Here is a 19923-nt window from a genome sequence, read left to right as displayed (position 1 = left end):
TCTATTTCTGTTTTGTAATTAAGTTCATTTGTATCATGTTTTTTAGCGGTATAAGCGGTATCATATGATATTTGTCTTTTTCTGTCTTACTTCATTTAGTATGCTAATCTCTAGGTCCTTCCATGTTGCTGCAAATGGCATTATTTCGTTCTTTTTATGGCTGAGTAATATTCCACTGTGTGTGTGTGTGTGTGTGTGTGTGTGTGTGTGTGTGTGTGTGTGTGTGCGCGCCACATCTTCCTTATCCATTTATCTGTCAATGGACATTTAGGTTGCTTCCATGTCTTGGCTATTGTAAATAGTGCTGCAATGGACATTGGGGTGCATGTATCTTTTTGAATTAGAGTTTTCTCTGGATATATGCCCAGGAGTGGGATTGCTGGATTATATGGCAACTCTATTTTTAGTTTTTTAAAGAACCTCCATAGTGTTCTCTATGTAGCTGTACTACATTCCCACCAACAGTGTAGGAGGGTTCCTTTTTCTCCACACCCTCTCTAGCATTTATTTGTAGAATTTTTAATGATGGCCATTCTGACAGATGGGAGGTGGTACCTCGTAGTTTTGGTTTGCATTTCTCTAATAATTAGTGATGTTGAGCACTTTTTCATGTGCCTTTTGGCCACCTGCATGTTGTCTTTGAAGAAATGTCTATTTACATCTTCTGCCCATTTTTTGATTGGGTTGTTTTTTTGATTATGAGCTGTTTGTATATTTTGGAAATTAATCCCTTGTCGGCTACATCATTTGCAAATATTTTCTCCCATTCTGTAGGTTGTCTTTTCGTTTTATTTATGATTTCCTTTACATATGTCTTGAGTAGCACTGATTTCAACATGGAGGGTCCATTTCCAAGATCTACTATATACTTGGTAAAAAGCCACTAATTTTAGCAATGAAACTTTATTTCTAACATCCATTGTGCTAATTAATGAAGCATCTACTTTTGATCAGAAATAAAGACAGTTGAAGTGTTTGTAGTGGCTCTAGAGTGTTTCCTTATTCTAATTAAATGCTAGCTGACCATCCTCATAAAGGCAACCTACTGTCTCTAGAGCTGAACATACACTAACATAATATCCTACCATCTTTGCTGGAATAATTTAAAAAAAAAATACAGTTATCACAACAACCAGAATCCTTTGCCCCTCCATACCTCTGACTGGGGTTTCCCTTCCACTTTTGTTTAAATGCTTGTATAAAGGCAGTCCTTCCTTCCTTCCTTCCTTCCTTTCTTCCTTCTTACCTGTCTCTTCTCCCTCCCTTCTCTTTCTCTGTCTCATATACAATTCATATATCCCCCTAACTTACAAAGATTCCCCTCTTAATCCCAAGGTCTAGTTATTTTCTCCTTCATCTTTACTAAAATGGTACTTCAGGCACATCATTTTTGCAGCCCTTTTCACTTTGAGTAACGAGCACTTACTAGTGAATACTTACAACTTGTAGAGCATTGTGAATTCAAGATTCCTTATCACATTTATTTATTTATGGGAGCAGAAGGACCTCTTTTTTGAGTTCCTATGTATTCAAATAGTCCAGAAAAGTACCAAGTAGTAAAACATGTAAACTAGAACAATATTGTTAAATTTTCAAAGTGTAAAACTCAATCAGCTTTATTTTCGAGTATAATTGTCAGATGCCACCATGGCTGAATTGACATGAAAAGTGGAATTTATTAATACAATGACATTCAATAATCACAAAATCAAAATATTAATAATGCTTAATGTTTTGTTTTGTTTTGTTTTGTTTTGTTGGCGGTACGCGGGCCTCTCACTGCTGCGGCCTCTCCCGCTGCGGAGCACAGGCTCCGGACTTGCAGGCCCAGCGGCCACGGCTCATGGGCCCAGCCGCTCTGCGGCACATGGGATCCTCCCGGACCGGGGCACGAACCCGCGTCCCCTGCACCGGCAGGCGGACTCTCAACCACTGCGCCACCAGGGAAGGCAATGCTTAATGTTTTTTATTCAAAGATCTATCATCTGTTTCTGCAGAGTTTTTAATTGAAAAATTATTAGTTGGAAATATAAAAAAGCATATGAAGGCAAATCTGAAATACAAGAAAGAAATGACTTAATTTTTTTAAAACTCTTATTTATTCAGATTATGTCAATGCTAGTTTTTAATGATCGCATAATTCTGTGCTAATATACTACATGCAAACATAGAATATCGCCTTTTAAAATGAAATACACAGTTCATCATTGGGCCCTACCCGGGTCTCCTTTTGGTAATCCATTTGCTGAATAATGGCCTCTGTCACTAGTCAATTTCACATATGTGACTTATAAATATTTGAAAGTAAATTTTAAAAAAGAAAGTGGCCACCTGCCAATAACGTCTGACAACCATTCAATAGGCGTTTAAAGGTTAAGAACTCCCAAAGACCTGAATGTCAATCCCAAGCCATTTATATTGTCAGTAAATCTCTTTCCTAGCCCACATCCAATATAGCCACCACCTTCATCTTGATAAGGGAGTCTTCAGTCTACATTTTCTTAAAAGCTCTATTGTTCTAAAAAATCCATGGATCCTTTGGCTTCTCAATCCTTTTGAAGAGAATTGACTAATATCCTCTCATATGTCAAAGAGGAAAATATTTATTTATCATTTTTCCAACCACTTTTTTTTATTCCTGTTACACAGTTCTATATTTTCCTTCTCTCTTCAAGATTTCTTAATAATATTTTTAATTCATATTTTTATTTCTTAACTCTCCAGAGTCTAAACGTTTTCCCCCTCAAATATATCTTTTTATAAAACATAGTAGTTCATTCGGTAAATTGAAGGAGAAAATTCTACTGGACTAATTGTTTGACTTAAAGTAACAAAGCAACTAATTAATTGGTTAGGTTTGGTGTTTTTGGTTTGTTTGTTTTTCTTTCTCCCCCCAGCTTTATTCAGATATAATTGACACGTAACATTGTGTAAGTTTAAGGTATACAGTGTGATGATTTGATACACATATATATTGTGAAATGATTGCCACAATAATGTTACTTAACATATCCATCACCTCACATAATGATTTCTAAGATCTATTCTCTGCAACTCTCCAGTATATAATGCAGTATTGTTAACCATATTCACCAAGCTGTGTATGTATCCCTAGAAATTATTTTTCTCATAGCAGGAAGTTCATTTACTTTGACCAACATCTCCCCCTTTCCCCTGCCCCCAGCCCTTGACAACCACCATTCTACTCTCTGTTTCTATGAATTCAGCTTTTTCAGTTCCATATTGTAAGTGAGATCGTGCAGTATTTGTCTTTCTCTGTCTGACTTGTTTCACTTAAGCGTAATGACCTCAAGGTCCATCTAAATAAAATGGAAGGTTTCCTTCATTTTTATGGCTGAATAATATTCTACTAAATAATATTCTACTGTGTGTGTATGTATTTTTATATATATGTATACACACACACACACATATACACATTTTCTTTATCCATTCATCTGTTGATGGACACTTAGGTGGTTTCCATGTCTTGGCTATTGTGAATAATTCTGCAGTGAACACTGGGGTACAGATATCTCTTTGAGAGAGTGGTTTCGTTTCCTTCGGATATATACCCAGAAGTGGGATTGCTGGATCATATGATACTTCTATTTTTAATTTTATGAGGAATCTCCATGCTGTTTTACATAGTGGCTGCACCAACTTACATCCCCACCAACAGGGCAGAAGGGTTCTCTTTTCTCTACATCCTTGCCAACAGTTGTTACCTTGTCTTTTTGATAATAGCCATCCTAAGAAGTATGAGATGAGGTCTCATTGTGGTTTTGATTTGCACTTCTTGATGATTAGTGATGTTGAACATCTTTTTATACACCTTTTGGCCATTGTATGTATGTCCTACATGTCTTTTTGCTATTGAGTTGTATGAGTTCCTTATATATTTTAGATATTAACCCTCCCCTTATCTAATATATGGTGTGCAAATATTTTCTCCCATTCTGTAACTTGCCTGTTTATTTATTGATTGTTTCTTTTGCTGTGCAGAAGCTTTTTACTTTGATATAGTCACACTTGTTTAGTTTTGCTTTTGTTGCTTGTGCTTTTTGTGTCATAGCCAAAGAATTGTTGCCAAAACTAATGTTAAGGAGTTTTTCCTTATGTTTTCTCCTAGGAGTTTTATGGTTTCAAGTATTACATTTAAGTCTTTAATCCATTTCAGATTAAAATTTGTGAATGGTGTGAAATAGGGGCCCAACTTTATTCTTTTGCATGTGGATAGACAGTTTTCCCAACACCATTTATTAAAAAGATTATCCTTTCCACATTGAGTATTCTTGGCCCCCTTGTCAAATATCAACTGACCACATATATGTGGGTCTATTTCTGGGCTCTTGATTTTGTTCCATTGGTCTATGTGTCTGTTTTTATGTCAGCACCATACTGTTTTGATTACTATAGCTTTGCGGTATAGTCTGCAATCAGGAAGTGTGATGCCTCCAGCTGGGCTCTTCTCTCTCAATATTGCTTTGGCTATTCAGGGTCTTTTTTGATTCCATATGAATTTTAGAGTTTTTTTATATTTCTGTTAAAATTGCCATTGGAATTTTTTTTTTTTTTTTTTTTTTTTTTTGCTGTATGCAGGCTTCTCACTGCTGTGGCCCCTCCCGCTGCGGAGCACAGGCTCCAGACATGCAGGCCCAGTGGCCATGGCTCACGGGCCCAGCCGCTCCGTGGCATGTGGGATCCTCCCGGACTGGGGCACAAACCCACGTCCCCTGCATCGGCAGGCGGACTCCCAACCACTGCGTCACCAGGGAAGCCCGCCATTGGAATTTTGATAGGGATTATATTGAATCTATGCATAGTTTCGGGTAGTATGGTCATTTTAACAATATTAACTATTCTGATTAATGAACATGGGATAGCTTTCCATTTGTTTCTTCTTCAGTTTCTTCATCAGTGTCTTATAGTTTTCAATGTACAGATCTTTCACCTCTTTGGCTAAATTTATTTTTCAGTATTTTATAATTTTTGATGATATTCTAAATGGAATTGATTTGCATATGTTGATCCACCCTTGCATCCCAGGAATAAATCCTGCTTTCTTTTTTGCCCATGCCACACAGCATGTGGAATCACAGTTCCCCAGCTAGGGACTGAACCCATGCCCCCTACAATGTACGCATGGAGTCTTAACTGCTGGACTGCCAGGGAAGTCCCATAAATCCCACTTGATCATGTTATATTATCTGTTTAATGTACAGTTGAATTTGGTTTGCTAGTATCTTGTTGTGATTTTTTTGTATCTATATTCATTAGGGATACTGGCTTATAGTTTTCTTGTAGTGTCCTTATCTGGCTTTGGTATCAGGATAATGCTGGCCTCATAAAATGAGTTTGAGAGTGTTCCCTCCTCTTCAATTTTTCCTTGGAAAAGTTTGAGGATTGCATTAATTCTTCTTTAAATATTTGGTAGAGTTCACCAAAGTAGTTGCTGGCTTGAGGATTTCTGTCTGATTCTTTTTTATGGTTTCTGTTTCTTTAATAAAATTCTCATTTTGTTCATGCATTGTTTTCTGATTTTGTTAAATTGTCTATCTGTGTTATTTTTTATTTCACTGATTTCCTTTAAGATGACTATTTTTAATTCTTTGCTGGACAAGTTGTAGATCTCCATTTCTTAGGGCTTGGTTACTGGCGCTTTATTAGTTTCCTTTGGTGATGTCATATTTGCCCGATTCTTTGTGATCCACGTATCCCTGCATTAGTGTCTCTGCATTTGAAGGAGCAAACATCTCTTCTAATCTTTACACACTGACTTTAGCAGGTAAAGTTCTTCTCCTGTCTGTTCCCCAGGCCAATGGGATTACCTCCAGAATCCTAATCATTCTGGGCTGGAACTAGTTTTGAGTCTGTTGCCGGGTCTGCAGTGAAGTTCTTGGTTGACAGGCTTGTGAGCAGGAGCTCAGGTTCACATGGATCCTGTCTGGTCTCTGGGTGGAGAGGAATGCCTCTAAGTATATTGTTCAGTAGTATAGCACTTGGACAAGTGTTCACTTCAGGATCCACAATCGGGTCTTCACTCGGTGGACCTATTGCCAGGTGTGTGGTTGGGTATGTCTCCCACCAGGTTTCTTGGAGGGCTTCTATCTGGTCGTTGGATGGGTCCTTGGGTGGGCAGGACTGGCTCTGTACTGCAGCTGAGAGGATACATGCAAGGGATATCTTATTTGACCATCTTGCTGACTTCATTCCTATTTTTCTTTTTTTGTGGGAAATTATAGTCAGAATCTCTTGAAAATCATGGAAAGAGTAAACCAATGACTATATTAGAGCTTATGAATATTATTACAGAGGGTGTGTACATCAACTGTTTTCCATCTCTGTAGTCAATAGAATTATAGTTGAAGGTTTAAGTTACAGAAAATAAAATTTAGAGAATAAAGTTCAGAATAAGAAATATATTGTTGTACTCTCTTGTTATGACTAACTAGTTTTCAGCTGGTTATAAACTTAAGTTGAATTTAAAAGATCACAGTCCTACCTTTAAAAATCTTAGCATAATTTTTTTCTATGATTATAAAAAATCTCAATTTTTCAGTTTCTTATACACATTAAGATTAGTCAATGTATGTTCTTACAGATATAAAAAAAAAAAATCTAAGAGATCTTTCCCAAGATTCAGATTCAGCTGGTAACTGGGAAAAAAGAAGAAACCTTAGAATCCATATGATTTTGAATCAGAAAACATTGCTGAAATTAGCATGATATCTGGCCTGGTGTTTGCAGTCTGATAATTTTCAAGTCAAGAGTTTGCTTTTGTGGGTAAATAAATGCCTAGCCCAATACTGCGCTGACATAGACTCTGGGGAAAGAGAGGAATTAGATATCAATCAAGTGTCCCATTGATTTGAGGGAGGAAGCTGCTGCAGATGCTTGCAAGGGGCCTTATTACCAGAATTACCTACATGTGAGTGACTCCTTTTTATCTGGGAGATATTAGCTTAAATGTTATAAATTCACTCAGATGACATAAAGAGATAGAAAACTGACTGAGACCACAGCACCTCTTCCCGAGGTTCTTTTAAGCTTAATACAGTTACTGAATATATTAGTCTAGGTAAGAATTTATCCCCTTTTTGATGAAAGGGGATTTTCAGCTATTTTATTTAGAGCACATGCCCTGTAAGTATCAAGACCACTCATCATGGAGCTGAGGCTGCAGTGTGTAGGTTTTGTGGTACTTTGATCAATTACCTGGCAGCTGACTGCAGTTCTTTGATGCCTTTGAGACCTTTGGGTACCTATACCCTGTCCTAGAGCAGAATTTCTCAAAGTATTGTCCCTGGACCGGCAGCACTATCACCTGATAGTTTGCTATAAATTCAAATTCTAAGGACCTATTCCAGATGCTCTGAATTGAAAACTCTGGAGGTGGGACCTAACAGTCTGTATTCTATCAAGTCCTCCAAATTGTTGCCGTTCATGCTTCAGCATGAAAACCACTTTTTCAGAAAAGTTTACAAGGACTCTGAGGTCTTCAACTGAGTCACAGTGAGAAAATAACAGTTCAAGATTATTCCAAAGGAACTTTGCTAAACTTTGACCCTGTAGCTCCTAGTAATTACTTGAGGAGTCCAGGCAGCTTGGAGTGTGTATCACCAAAGCCATCTCTCCTAGGAAATGACCCAAATCTTGAGAAAATCTCCACACTAGCCGTAAGGTATGTCATGTGATACCCAAATGAGAGGCCATTCATTCATTTCATCAACAGATATGTTTGAGCATCTACTAAGCCCTAGTCACATATCTGAGTCAAGGATCTTGTGGTCAAAGAAAGAAGATAAAATGTGAGCACAGTAATATAATACATGGGAAAAGAGATCACCTTCAACTCAATGATATCAGACTCAGATTCAAAGGAAACAACTGCAGAGTTAGCTGCTGTTTTTTTGACAATGGATAGCCATAAATATTTTTCAAGCTACCATAAACACAATCAGTGGTGAGGTTTGGAAAAATAAATTTTGTGATTCTATGCGGAATGGGCCAGAAGAATAAGGAAATGGAGAGGGAAGACCCACTAAAATATAATTATAACAGTTGAGAAGAGAGTAGGGCCTCACCTAGGATGGAAACAGAATCCAAAGGATTTTCACCAGTGAATGGCTGTGAGGTTATTGGTAATGAAAAGAGATAAGTGGAACATGCCTCTGAAGTTTGGAGACTAAAGATGTGAGATTGTTATGTTAATAAAATTTAAGTGAAATAAAATGTGAAAAGAAATCTTGAGATGGGAAGCTTGTTTCGTTGTGAACATGTCAAATGTGAGGTACATGCTGAGCATCCAAATTAAGGGGTCCAGGTTACAGATTCATGAGAAAGAAGACGAGATTGGACATCTACATTAGAGAGACGTCTACCCAGAAGTGGTTGTTGATGTCATAGGAGGAAAGGAGATTTTTAAGGGAAAACAGACTGAAAGACAAATGAAACAGGCCACAGAAAACATCTTGAGAAATGACAGTATTTATGGATTGGAAGAGAGATGTCCATTGAAGAGGCAGGGGAACCAGAAACAGTGTCATGTAAGCAGAAGTGATATCCAGCTGGAACTTACGAGTATTGGTGGACCATTGTTTACATCTCCTCTGAGTCATAAGTGCTCTGTTCTTTTTGTTGTTCATGTTGATCTGGTTATCAAATATTTTTTAAGCCTACAGAAGGCAAAAAGCAAAGAATGAGAATCTAGTCATTATACATCTCAGGTCTGAGCAAACTTCAGCACTTTACAGTACTTTGTAAAAATCTGGAAGAGGAAAACCTCCCAGAAAGAAAGTAGTATATGCATGAAATCATTCTACAATCTGCAGTCTGGCTTAAAGAGTCCTCCCTTTGGCCCATGACCCCTGTACTACTCTTTGCAACACATTTATCCTCTGGAAATAGATTGTTGACTTGTCTACATCTTCTACTAAACTGGAAGCTACTGACCCATATTGCAAAGGGGAAGATTTTATCTCATAGATATGGCATGTGATTATCTAATAAATTGACATTTTAATTAAATACTAACTGGTATTATATTATAGCTTTATTATGTGCTATTTTCTATGATTTCTTACTCAACTGAAGTATTCACATCAACAAAATGGTACCACTGTAGACTGCTGGCATGTGTGCGTAGACATGGTATAACAAACATAATTATTATTTTTTGTGAAAATTGAATTTTATTTTTACTATGTACAACTATATCCTGGTTGAAGAATAAAGAAAATACCAAATACCAAAATATGATAGGGATGATCACTTTTTTTTTTTTTTTTACCTGAAATGTGCTTTAAAGAAATCTTCCATAGCTAAAGGTTCTTTTCCCCAGGGATCCTATAGTAGAATTGCTAGCTTCTTATATGCCTGTGTTAACTTTAGGTGAAGTAAACAGTTTTTTGAGTTTTCCATGACAAGTTATAGAAGTGAGCTTTAGTGTCTTTGAAGTCAAAAGGAGTGTCCCAAAGCCATCCAGAGCAAGTCATGGATGCCCCTGTATCTTTGATGTTTTATACCCCAAAGATTTTAAATTTTCTATACCAAATGCCCAGTTCATTTTGTTCTGAAATTTAAGAGTGTTTCAATTCAACTTGATCTAATAATCAAATAATACAATGACAGTCATTGGGAAAGAAGCACAAAAGAGACCTAAGCATATTGATATTGATAGGCTCAGCATACTGATAGTATTTAGAATTGAGGTGAATTATGAATCCTGATATCACACTCCGAAAAGGAAATTGGAGAATGAGACTATGCAGAAGATAAATGACTTCTTATTCTAAGAAACAACAAATGAGAATTTGGGGATGTTTACATTAAGATAAAAATAATGCACAATAGTAGTCATCAAATATTTGTAGAGTTCTCATGTAAATATGGGGAAGAATGAGGGAAGAAATCAAATTTTAGAACTAAGTTTCATTCATTTATATTATAATTTTGGATTCTTATAGTCAAACTGATTAACATGATGAAAAATAATTTGGCAATAATTTACATGTAAGGTAAATGAAGATCAGGAAAACAATATGTTTTTCTATAATAATTCAGCATACCAAACTCAGTTCTAAAATCCAAGAACCAGCTCCCAAAGAAAAATTAATTATTCCAAATTTCATTTTATTTTTTCCCCAAAAGAAAATCAGCACAACACACACAACCTAAAAACCATTCCTCAAGCCAGTTTCAGTGTTCTTCCTTTGATTAGGTGAATGTACATTTATGTAGAATAAGAATGTACTATCCAAATATGTCGCTTTTATAAGCTGTCAAAATTCTCTATGATCTGTGCATCAGAGATGTTGAGCGTTACCATTTCATTGCTCTTTTCATTAATTTTTCTCCTACTGTCTTGATAACAACAAAAATAGTGACTCCTTTATACCCCCAAATTCATTCCACGATACTTGGCATTATTGTATTCTTAATGAAAATTAATAAAGACTTCTTTCTTTGGCATCCCAGAAGTGGGACACTTGGAGATATTTATGAAATGAGGTGAATGTTCTCATGTCCTACTGTTTTCTTTGTAGCGTAGTGACTTCAGCTTTACTCTGTAATGTTCTTGACAGATAATAAAGATTATGATGCATACTTATCATACACCAAAGTGGATCCTGACCAGTGGAATCAAGAGACTGGGGAAGAAGAACGCTTTGCTCTTGAAATCCTACCTGATATGCTTGAAAAGCATTATGGATATAAGTTGTTTATACCAGATAGAGATTTAATCCCAACTGGAAGTAAGTTAATGTTTTCATTTAAGAGTGTGCATATACTTGTGTCCGTCTGTGTAATCATCATTTTTAAACAGAATTTAAACTTTTAGTTCTTCTACATCTTTCAGTTTCTCAAGAAAGAAATGGCATTATGTGTTCAAATGAAAAATAAGTGTTGATACCCCTGAGGAAGCTACTTCTATTATTCTATAAAGCGTCTCATGTTATAAGCCTTGACGTTTAAAGAAACCAAGTGAGAGATTTGTACCTGGGAAAACATTTCTATCTTTGAGAGAAGAAAAGTCCCATACTCTGTTCAAAGTGATCATTGGCTATTTTCATCTTCTCAAGGGTTTACCTAGCAAAAAGAACCAGCAATTCTCATTTAATGTGTGAAAGAGAATTTACTGGGGCTTTCTGGACCCAATGTTCAATTTACTTATTCTGATAAACCCTCTTCTCTGTTGTAGCATATATTGAAGATGTGGCAAGGTGTGTAGATCAAAGCAAGCGGCTGATTATTGTCATGACCCCAAATTACGTAGTCAGAAGGGGCTGGAGCATCTTTGAGCTGGAGACCAGACTTCGAAACATGCTTGTGACTGGAGAAATTAAAGTGATACTAATTGAATGCAGTGAGCTACGAGGAGTTATGAACTACCAGGAGGTGGAGGCCCTCAAGCACACCATCAAGCTCCTGACCGTTATTAAATGGCATGGACCAAAATGCAACAAGCTGAACTCTAAGTTCTGGAAACGTTTACAATATGAAATGCCTTTTAAGAGGATAGAACCCGTTACGCACGAGCAGGCTTTAGATGTTAGTGAGCAGGGGCCTTTCGGGGAGCTGCAGACTGTCTCAGCCATTTCCATGGCTGCGGCCACCTCCACAGCTCTAGCCACTGCCCATCCAGATCTCCGATCCACCTTTCACAACACTTACCATTCACAAATGCGTCAGAAACACTACTACCGAAGCTATGAATACGACGTACCTCCTACCGGCACCCTGCCTCTTACCTCCATGGGAAATCAGCATACCTATTGTAACATCCCTATGACACTCATCAACGGTCAGCGGCCACAGACAAAATCGAGCAGGGAGCAGAATCCAGACGAGGCCCACACAAACAGTGCCATCCTGCCGCTGTTGCCAAGGGAGACCAGTATATCCAGTGTGATATGGTGACAGAAAAGCAAGGGACACCCCCTCCCTGGGAGTCTGAGTGGAGTCTGCAGTCCAGTGCCTGGAACTAAATCCTCGACTGCTGCTGTTAAAAACATGCATTACAATCTCTAGAACACGAGGAAAAACAGGGTCTTGTACATATGTTTTTTGCAATTTCTTTGTAGCATCAGTGTCTTCCTGTTTTACCATGTCTCTTACCATTACATTTTTTGACTTTGTTTTATATGTCATTAGAATTTGTAAATTTACCTTTTTTTAAAGAAGAGACTTATGTATAGATAGAAAACCCTTTTTTGCTTCATTAGTTTAGTTTTAGAATGGGTTTTTATTTCCTTTCCTTGATTTTTGTTTTGCTTTTAACATTTCCTTGGGGTGCTTGGACAAATCTATCCGATGGGACAAGGAGCGCCGGATCCTCTCTTGGGTTCTGCCTAGGATCAGCAGGGCCATGAGGGCCTTCAGAAAGCAGTGCAACGAATGCCAGCATTGCCATTTGGGAAAAAAAAAAAAAAAAAAAAGATGAGAAGAACACTTGTTCCTAGGAGGGCCGCACCAATCAGAGCCCTGAATATCTTCCTTGTCCCACCTCATTCCCCACCTCTACCCTTCTAATGGCGGCATGATGTGTAAACTCTGAGAAGGGGTTGGGGGGGGTCTAACTGTCTTAACATTTAATTCACTGCTCGTCAGAATACACTCCAGACCCAAAAGTGTGCTAGTCACTTGACAGTGACCACTACAGAGTGCTAAGAAGAGAAGATCAAGGGCAGAAAATGGGGGAGAGTGTGCTGTTTCCGTTTTTTAAATGAGTTGATGTACCCTTATATAAATATATATATATATACATATATATATATAAAAACACACAACAAAAGAAACAAAAACAAAAAAAAGCAAAAAGACAAAAAAAACCAAAAAAATCAAGCCCTATATTTGATCACTTCCTGGAAAGGCATGAATGTGTTTGTGGCTGTTTTTGTTTACTATTCTACTTCCTCTTTTCCCTCTATAATTTTCTGCAAATGAGATTATGTGCAAATGCCTGGCAAGTTAACTCAAAAGGGTGAATCAACACAAGTCAAAGTGAAATTTACATTGAAGGCTTCCAAACCAAAGGGAAGGGCAGGATGTGTCATCAAATATGTTTTGTCACCTTGTATTATAGAAAATGTTATTTTCTAAAGAGTCAGTGCAAATCTGTGAAACTTATTATGGGGTCCCTTTGTATTTAAATGTTAATTTACTGTATTTAATTTTCAGTGCTATATTCAGAATCAAGTGTTTGGTTTCAGTTTGTGAACATAAGCAACACTTATTAATATCAAAGTGTTTATATAAGCACTCAGGAGGTCAAACATATGAATACCAACAGAAATCAGTATTTTCAAAATAAACATTATTTACACAAAATAGTTTTTAAATTAGGTGAGAAGGTATTTAAAATAATTAATTTTTACTGTATAAATAATTAGTTTTACTTTAACTGTATAATTCTATCTGTCAGAAACAGAAAGCTGATGCTCCCAGGAAATTCATCTCTTACCATTTAGTTTTATGTTTGAATGACATAGCAGCTAATACATAGTCATGTTGAAAATGATGAAACATCAATCATAAAGGAACTTGCAGAGGGCAGAATTGCTAAAGGGAAATATTACCTAAGTAACTTTTAGTTTTAAAAAAAAATCAGTGTGATGAAAACACTGATAATAGAACTCATGCATTACTTTAGTGATTCATTATAGGAACTTCCATTCCAGCCATCGTCTGTGGGCTCGTGTAGTGAGTATTGTATGTTTGGTTTATTCCTACCACCATATAATGAGAAAACAATTCTACACTTTTGGTCACAATACTAAGGTATGAGTTGGCCACACACACAAAAATGTAAACTTCAGTAGAGTTCACTGGGGAGGGTAAAACTGAATTGCAGATGTATGAGAGATGAGTATAAGAATTTTGTAACAATGCAAACGTCTCATATTTGTGTGACAAGGTAAAGGACCTTCAGGATGTGCATTGATTTTTATTAGCTAAAAAAATGCTTATTTCCCTGACAACTCGCCTCGGTCCTTCTCTACAATCTGTTCTTTATTCCCGTGCTCCCCTTGGACCTGTGTCACATTTTCACAAACCAGAACTGAAGCTGCAAGGACACATAAACTTTAAGGTCAGCTTTGCACATTGGTTTATTTTCAGAATCCAAGAAGGCCATTGTTTACTTTGTACTGTGGACACCTGTCAGGGACTGGTGGCAGTCAACCTCATTGGACTGGATTCCAGATTCCCCCAGTGCTCAGAAAACTGTAAACATGGCAATGGCCTGGTTTATTTCTTTGGTTTTTTTTTTTATTTTTTTTTAAGTGCACGATGAAAGTGTGGAATAAATGTAGAGGAAGTATTCAGACCACAGTCATATTTTAGGCATCCATAGGTGTTAATTTAGCTGCATTGGGAGTACATTTTTTGTTCTATTTTTAGTGTAGATTTAAGAACTTTGAATAGCATGATTCAGGGATTGATGGGTAATATTTGATATTCTCACAACTTAAAAAACGTTTTTTTTCCTCTAATGCTTTGTCATATTTTTAGAAAATAAATGGAAGAAGAAGCTATCTATGGCTTTAGAAACATTCCTCCCAAGTATTCCTCTATCAGCTCCATGTGAAAACAAATGAAGGAAACTGTCATGTGTTTACGTGCTCTATGTTTAACAAAAGTTATGTTAGAATTCACAATAAAGAGAGAAAAAAATGTATTTTCCCTAGTGCTTAGGTTTCATCCTTCTCTTTTTTCGGTGGGGACTGTGGGGGATAAGAATATTCTAGCTGTAAAAACACAGTTGAAAGTGTGAATATGTTAGCCAAGCAGAGGGAGATAATCAGCGTCTGGACTTGGACATGTGTGTTGTTTGGTATTGCCTGTTTTTCATCATTCGCTGCTCAGACTCCAATGTGACATGTTATGGATTCGTAAGTCCACCTGGTTCTTTAATGTAACCTCTACTTGCTGCCTATGAGCGTCCTACCCTTTATACTGGTGCTCAAATCTTTGATTATTTAATTTGTAATCCATTCCATAGGTCTTCTATGGGCAGAGAAGAAATTTGTATCTCATGCGGCCAGCTGATTTAAGTTAAGATCAATTTTATGAAATAAATCTAACACAGGATGAGTTCAGACACCTGAACCTACTATAGTTCTATAGATGAACCCCTGATTGTTCAGTCAACCATTTTGCATTTATTACTTTCTTCATAGTATATGTATTTGAACCCTATTGACTTAAATACCTAAATACTGCTTTTTTCCTTATTTCAATATTATTTAGCATTGTATGACAAGAACAAATAATAACTGAGAGCCGACCCTAAACTCCAAGTAAGTTTTATTTATCCTAGAATAGTCATTAACTTTTGACAGATACCATCTATGTAAATTTAGATCACCATTTCTAGGAAAACATTAATTCATATATTTGTGAATTATCTTCAGATTCTGGAATGATACCCTAGTTCTCCTTTTTCTAAGAAGTATTTTTTTATCTTGTGCTTAATTTCTTTCTTATTTTAATTTAGTTTAAGTTTATATCATTAGTCCCAGAAGAAAGCTTATTCAAATTCAGAGGAGACCATTGATACTGTGCAAGTAAAATGACTGAATGGAACTAAATGAATACATAGACACAGAAGTGGAAAATCCCTTATTGTTCCTGATCTGAACTTGCTTGGTCATTATTCCCACTATTGTTATAGTTGATTAAAAGAGGTGAAATATTATTAAATGGATTAGAAATCCTACCTACATATTCCCTATTGCTGAAGAATTTTTTTAACAACGTATACAGTCATTACAAAGACATGATAATGCAACTGAGTTCCCTAAAAGGAGCAGCTTGTCAATGGAAGCAGAACTATTCCTTGCCTTATCACTAACCCTTCCCACTTTATTGTTCTGAACAAAGAAAGTAACCAACAGTTAAATTTGCATTATCCTTAACAACAGACCTTAAACTTGGGTTTAAGGACACCTTGAGTCTGTAAAAAGGATTAAAGAAAATAACGAAGCACTTGAAATTTCAGACAGAATTGTGAATGTGTACAAAACTGTGATTTCTGGGATGTTAGTCTCAAAGACATCCATCACCTAAAAAATTGTCGATGTTTCAATTTAGAGCGTATTCTCGGAAACTGGCATTCAGATAAACCACATGTCTTGTAAGCACTGTTGTGGCTACTATTCCTTACCTTTATTCGTGAAAATTCAGGGGATGACTGTTGTTCTTTTAACAAACAGAGGCAATTCCTCTTCCAGCATGACCCAGCTTTGTGGGAGGATTGGTTTACAGTGAGGAAAAACTTTGATTGATGACAAGTAATTCATGCCCAAATAAGTAAGAGTTGATAGTTTATTCATTTCTTAATTTACTCAAAAGATACTTGGGGGTGGGGGGATGTGAAATCATGCAATGTGGCATGACGCCTTATTTCTTTAAACTTTTTTATGGGTTGATTTAATCATTCTACTACAACGAAACTAAGAAGAATTAATTTAGTGCAGGAGTAGGAGAAACAGCCATTTGACGTGTTTTTCCAAAGGGACCCAGTTTTCTTATGCCAAGATCTAGAATTGGTTATATACTTGGTTTTCAGCAACTGTGCTTATGCCAGTTTCAGGATTTATGATATAACTTTAGGGTAGTATGAAGAATTTTGAGAATGAACTGAAGTTAGGTGGTGGTTATTTAAAGTTTTACTTTTTACTCATTATGGGCAGCAAGATGAAAGTTTGTGCTACGTTAATTAAGGTACTGTCACAGGGAGCTATAAGACCTGACTAAATTTGAGTAAAGAGAAGGATGATGATGATGATGATGACTTAATCCTAATCCTAATCTTATGTGTTTTGTCATCGTCAAACTTCAGTCACATGTATAGAGAATGCCCAGACTAAAAAGAAGGAACTCAGCTCTAATTTTCCATCAAGTATCATTTCTTCCTTCCAGGCTCAGAACACAAAACATCTCTCCATTATATGCACATAAGATACATAAAAAGAAAACTTTCCTTTTTCCCTTTAGTAAATGTTCCTCTAATTAGTCTCTGAGTCCACTGACAAACTCATGTTTCTGAATCGTTCGTTAAAGTTAAGTAAGACACTATTGTTTTCTCTACCATTCACTACCTTCATTGATGCATCCCCCAGGGTCTACAGCCCGAAAGGAATTCTCTTTCTAACAAAGGCAAGTCATTACACTGTATTCCCTCCACTACTAAATGAATAGAAACCGAAGAACTGCACATGAACTTGAGACTCTTACATGTAATATTAATGTTGTGTAAATTTCAGTCTTCATAGTCCAGATAACCTTAAATTTCAAAGGGCATGCTGGTCATTAAAAAAAAAATTTAATGTAAAACTACATATTACATAGTGCATGAACATGTGGCAAAGTAATTCGGATCTATCCTTACTAGTCAATGAGAGACTAAATTTGGGGAGATCAGATGTGAGTGTTTTAGGTTAATTCTCAACTGGGATGAAGACATCTTTCTGTTAGGATATGTGGACAGTTGTCCATATTCCTTGCAACATATGCTCCTGGTAGCTAGAATCCTTAGTGTGTTCTTTCGACCAAAGTAGTGGAGATATGTTCATATAATCTGCTATTGAATTGTAAAAACTTTTACATTTTCAGAGTTTGAGAGAACCCAAATAGGAAAATGAGTTTAGTCATTTTCCTCTGCTGGTGTTCAAGTCAAATTTTAAACTCAGACACTCTCAGATATGTTCAGCAGTCAGTAAAAAGTGCATTTTCCCCAATGTTTCCCTTTAGTTCTGCCCACCCTCTTTGATTTTGTACAACCTGGAATGTATGTAACTCGTGTAGGCGATGGAGGCACTCCTCTTTTTCTTGGAATACTTACAATTATATATTTGGTTTTGCTTTCACTAGCAATAGGAAAATAGACAAATACAAGTGTAAAAATGAGAAATTTTAAACTTGAATTATAATTTGTGTTTTACAGTCGTTTCATAAGTCTGTTGCTCTCTATGAGTATGCTCTCTATATATCCTGTAAAAATAAATTTATATGTTACATAGAAATTCAAGAAATTAAATTATTTATTAAGCTACAAATGTTTCTTCTGGTTTCTACCTGATCATCAATGAAAATAAATTAATAATGTGTTGTTGGAACCTCTGTAAGTACCTTCGTTAATTTGACAACTCTCGTTATACTTTTCTTTCCCTCTCTGTTTATGTCTGTATAAGCTTATAATTCTTAGACTTGATTTCTATTATGATTATGGAGAAGGGGACTTAAGAAATGGCCAATTGGCTGAACAAAAAGAAAACCAGTGTTAAAAAGTCAAGTCCACTTACAATCCCCCTTTTTTTCTTCACTACTGGATTTGTGAGAAGTTTGAATCACAAACTCAGTCACTTAAAAGTTATTATCACGTTAATGATCTTTTCAAGGTTAAATTCTGCATTTTCCCTTCATCTATTTCATAAAATGATTTCAGGAACAGAAATGAAAGGAATGATAACACGTGAATCCTCTTTGCTGTTTCTTTTCCTTACTTCTTGCTCCCCAGGTATTTTATTCCTTTCTTTTTAAGGTACTACTCACATAAGGACCTTAAAATAAAGTCCCCTCAGGTAATATTATAAAGTGACCAAAATCTTTAATCACTTTATGATTTTTAACCCTGTTTCCACCTAGTTGTAGTGCACAGTTATTCCTAAAGGGAAATGTTTTGGCCTTACTTTTCATTTTATGTTAAAGATAAATAAAATTATTAATATTATTTATTTATTTGGGGGGAGGGGAATAGTGGTAAATCTTTCTATCACAAGTGTAACAAGTGAACAACCATAAACCTTTTAGAACAAATGGGCTGGTTAGGCAAAATTCATGTCTTAGGAAAGCCTTTTAAGGAACACTTATTAAAGGTAAAGCAGAGATAAATCATTCTGAAAAATGGAAAGTAATTTTTTTTTAAAAAACTAAGGTTATTTCAGATTGGATTTCAAAGTAATTAATATATTTAAAATTTCACAAAGTCATTTCTACCTCAGTAGGATTTTTCAGTGTGAAAAAATAACTTCTACTGAAAAAGTAAAATGTTATGTGGATTATGACTCAGTGTATAATTTCTATATTGTATTTTAAGCTGTGACTCATAGGACCTGACATATTATTAAAAATATCAAGAAAGAACTCTATAGTTGAAGAATATTTGGGACTATGTGTACGCCTCATACACACATAAATTCTCAGGAACTTTCAATTACACTCATTAACAGCTGGTTAAAAGACTGATCGTCAAGGAACATCTTACTTATTTCTAGAAGATTCCTAATTGATATCAGATCTACTTTTACTGGAAAAACAGAAACATAGAAGGAGGCGAATATTCAGAGAATTAAAATAGTAGTAAACTAATCGCTGCTGTGGGATTTTTAACATGTATGTATGGCCTGTAAGAGTAATGCAAACAAATTGCTTGATTAAGCTTACATTTTCAATCAATGTTTAATGCCCAGTGATACTGATGTGGCGGCGGGGGTGGGGGTGGTGGAGGGTGGGTGAAGTTCTGAAGGATCGAGAATATCTGAAGTTGATGAATAATTTAGCCAATTGTTTGCCCAAATTAGGGATTTTTATTCCAGTGTTATGTTGATTTGAGATGGTACACAGAGGGAAGTTTTTATTTGAATATTTATGTATTTGATTTAAAATGTGTTAGAATTAAAAAAAAGACTTAAGTAGTAGATCAAACTTGACCTTGTGGATACTATTTCTGGTAGAATAATATATACTAAATACTTTAAACAAAAACATAGGTAAATAAGAGTCTAGGAAAGGTGATATATGGCAAAAGTCATCAAGATGGTTCACAAATGACTGGATTATGGAAAAACTGCTAAGGCAGTCCAATTTCTACCTTCTGGGAAACAAAACCAATAAAAGGAGAATATCCGAAAAATCAGA

General features: G+C 36.0%; 1 protein-coding gene across 1 annotated transcript in view; it reads left to right on the top strand.

Annotated features, from left to right (window-relative positions):
* Positions 1–18384, top strand: part of IL1RAPL1 (interleukin 1 receptor accessory protein like 1) — a 1336730-nt gene extending 1318346 nt beyond the window's left edge. The window contains exons 10-11 of the mRNA XM_067722926.1: positions 10587–10757; positions 11204–18384. Of these exons, the coding sequence (XP_067579027.1) occupies positions 10587–10757; positions 11204–11922 (890 nt within the window). The 3' untranslated portion in view covers positions 11923–18384. The remainder of the gene's footprint in view (positions 1–10586; positions 10758–11203) is intronic.
* Positions 18385–19923: the final 1539 nt, after the last annotated feature.

Source organism: Pseudorca crassidens, chromosome X, assembly GCF_039906515.1.
Source record: "Pseudorca crassidens isolate mPseCra1 chromosome X, mPseCra1.hap1, whole genome shotgun sequence".
Classification (NCBI taxonomy): Eukaryota; Metazoa; Chordata; class Mammalia; order Artiodactyla; family Delphinidae; genus Pseudorca; species Pseudorca crassidens.
The sequence above is the reverse complement of the archived record's forward strand: the minus strand, read 5'-3'. Positions and strand labels throughout refer to the sequence as shown.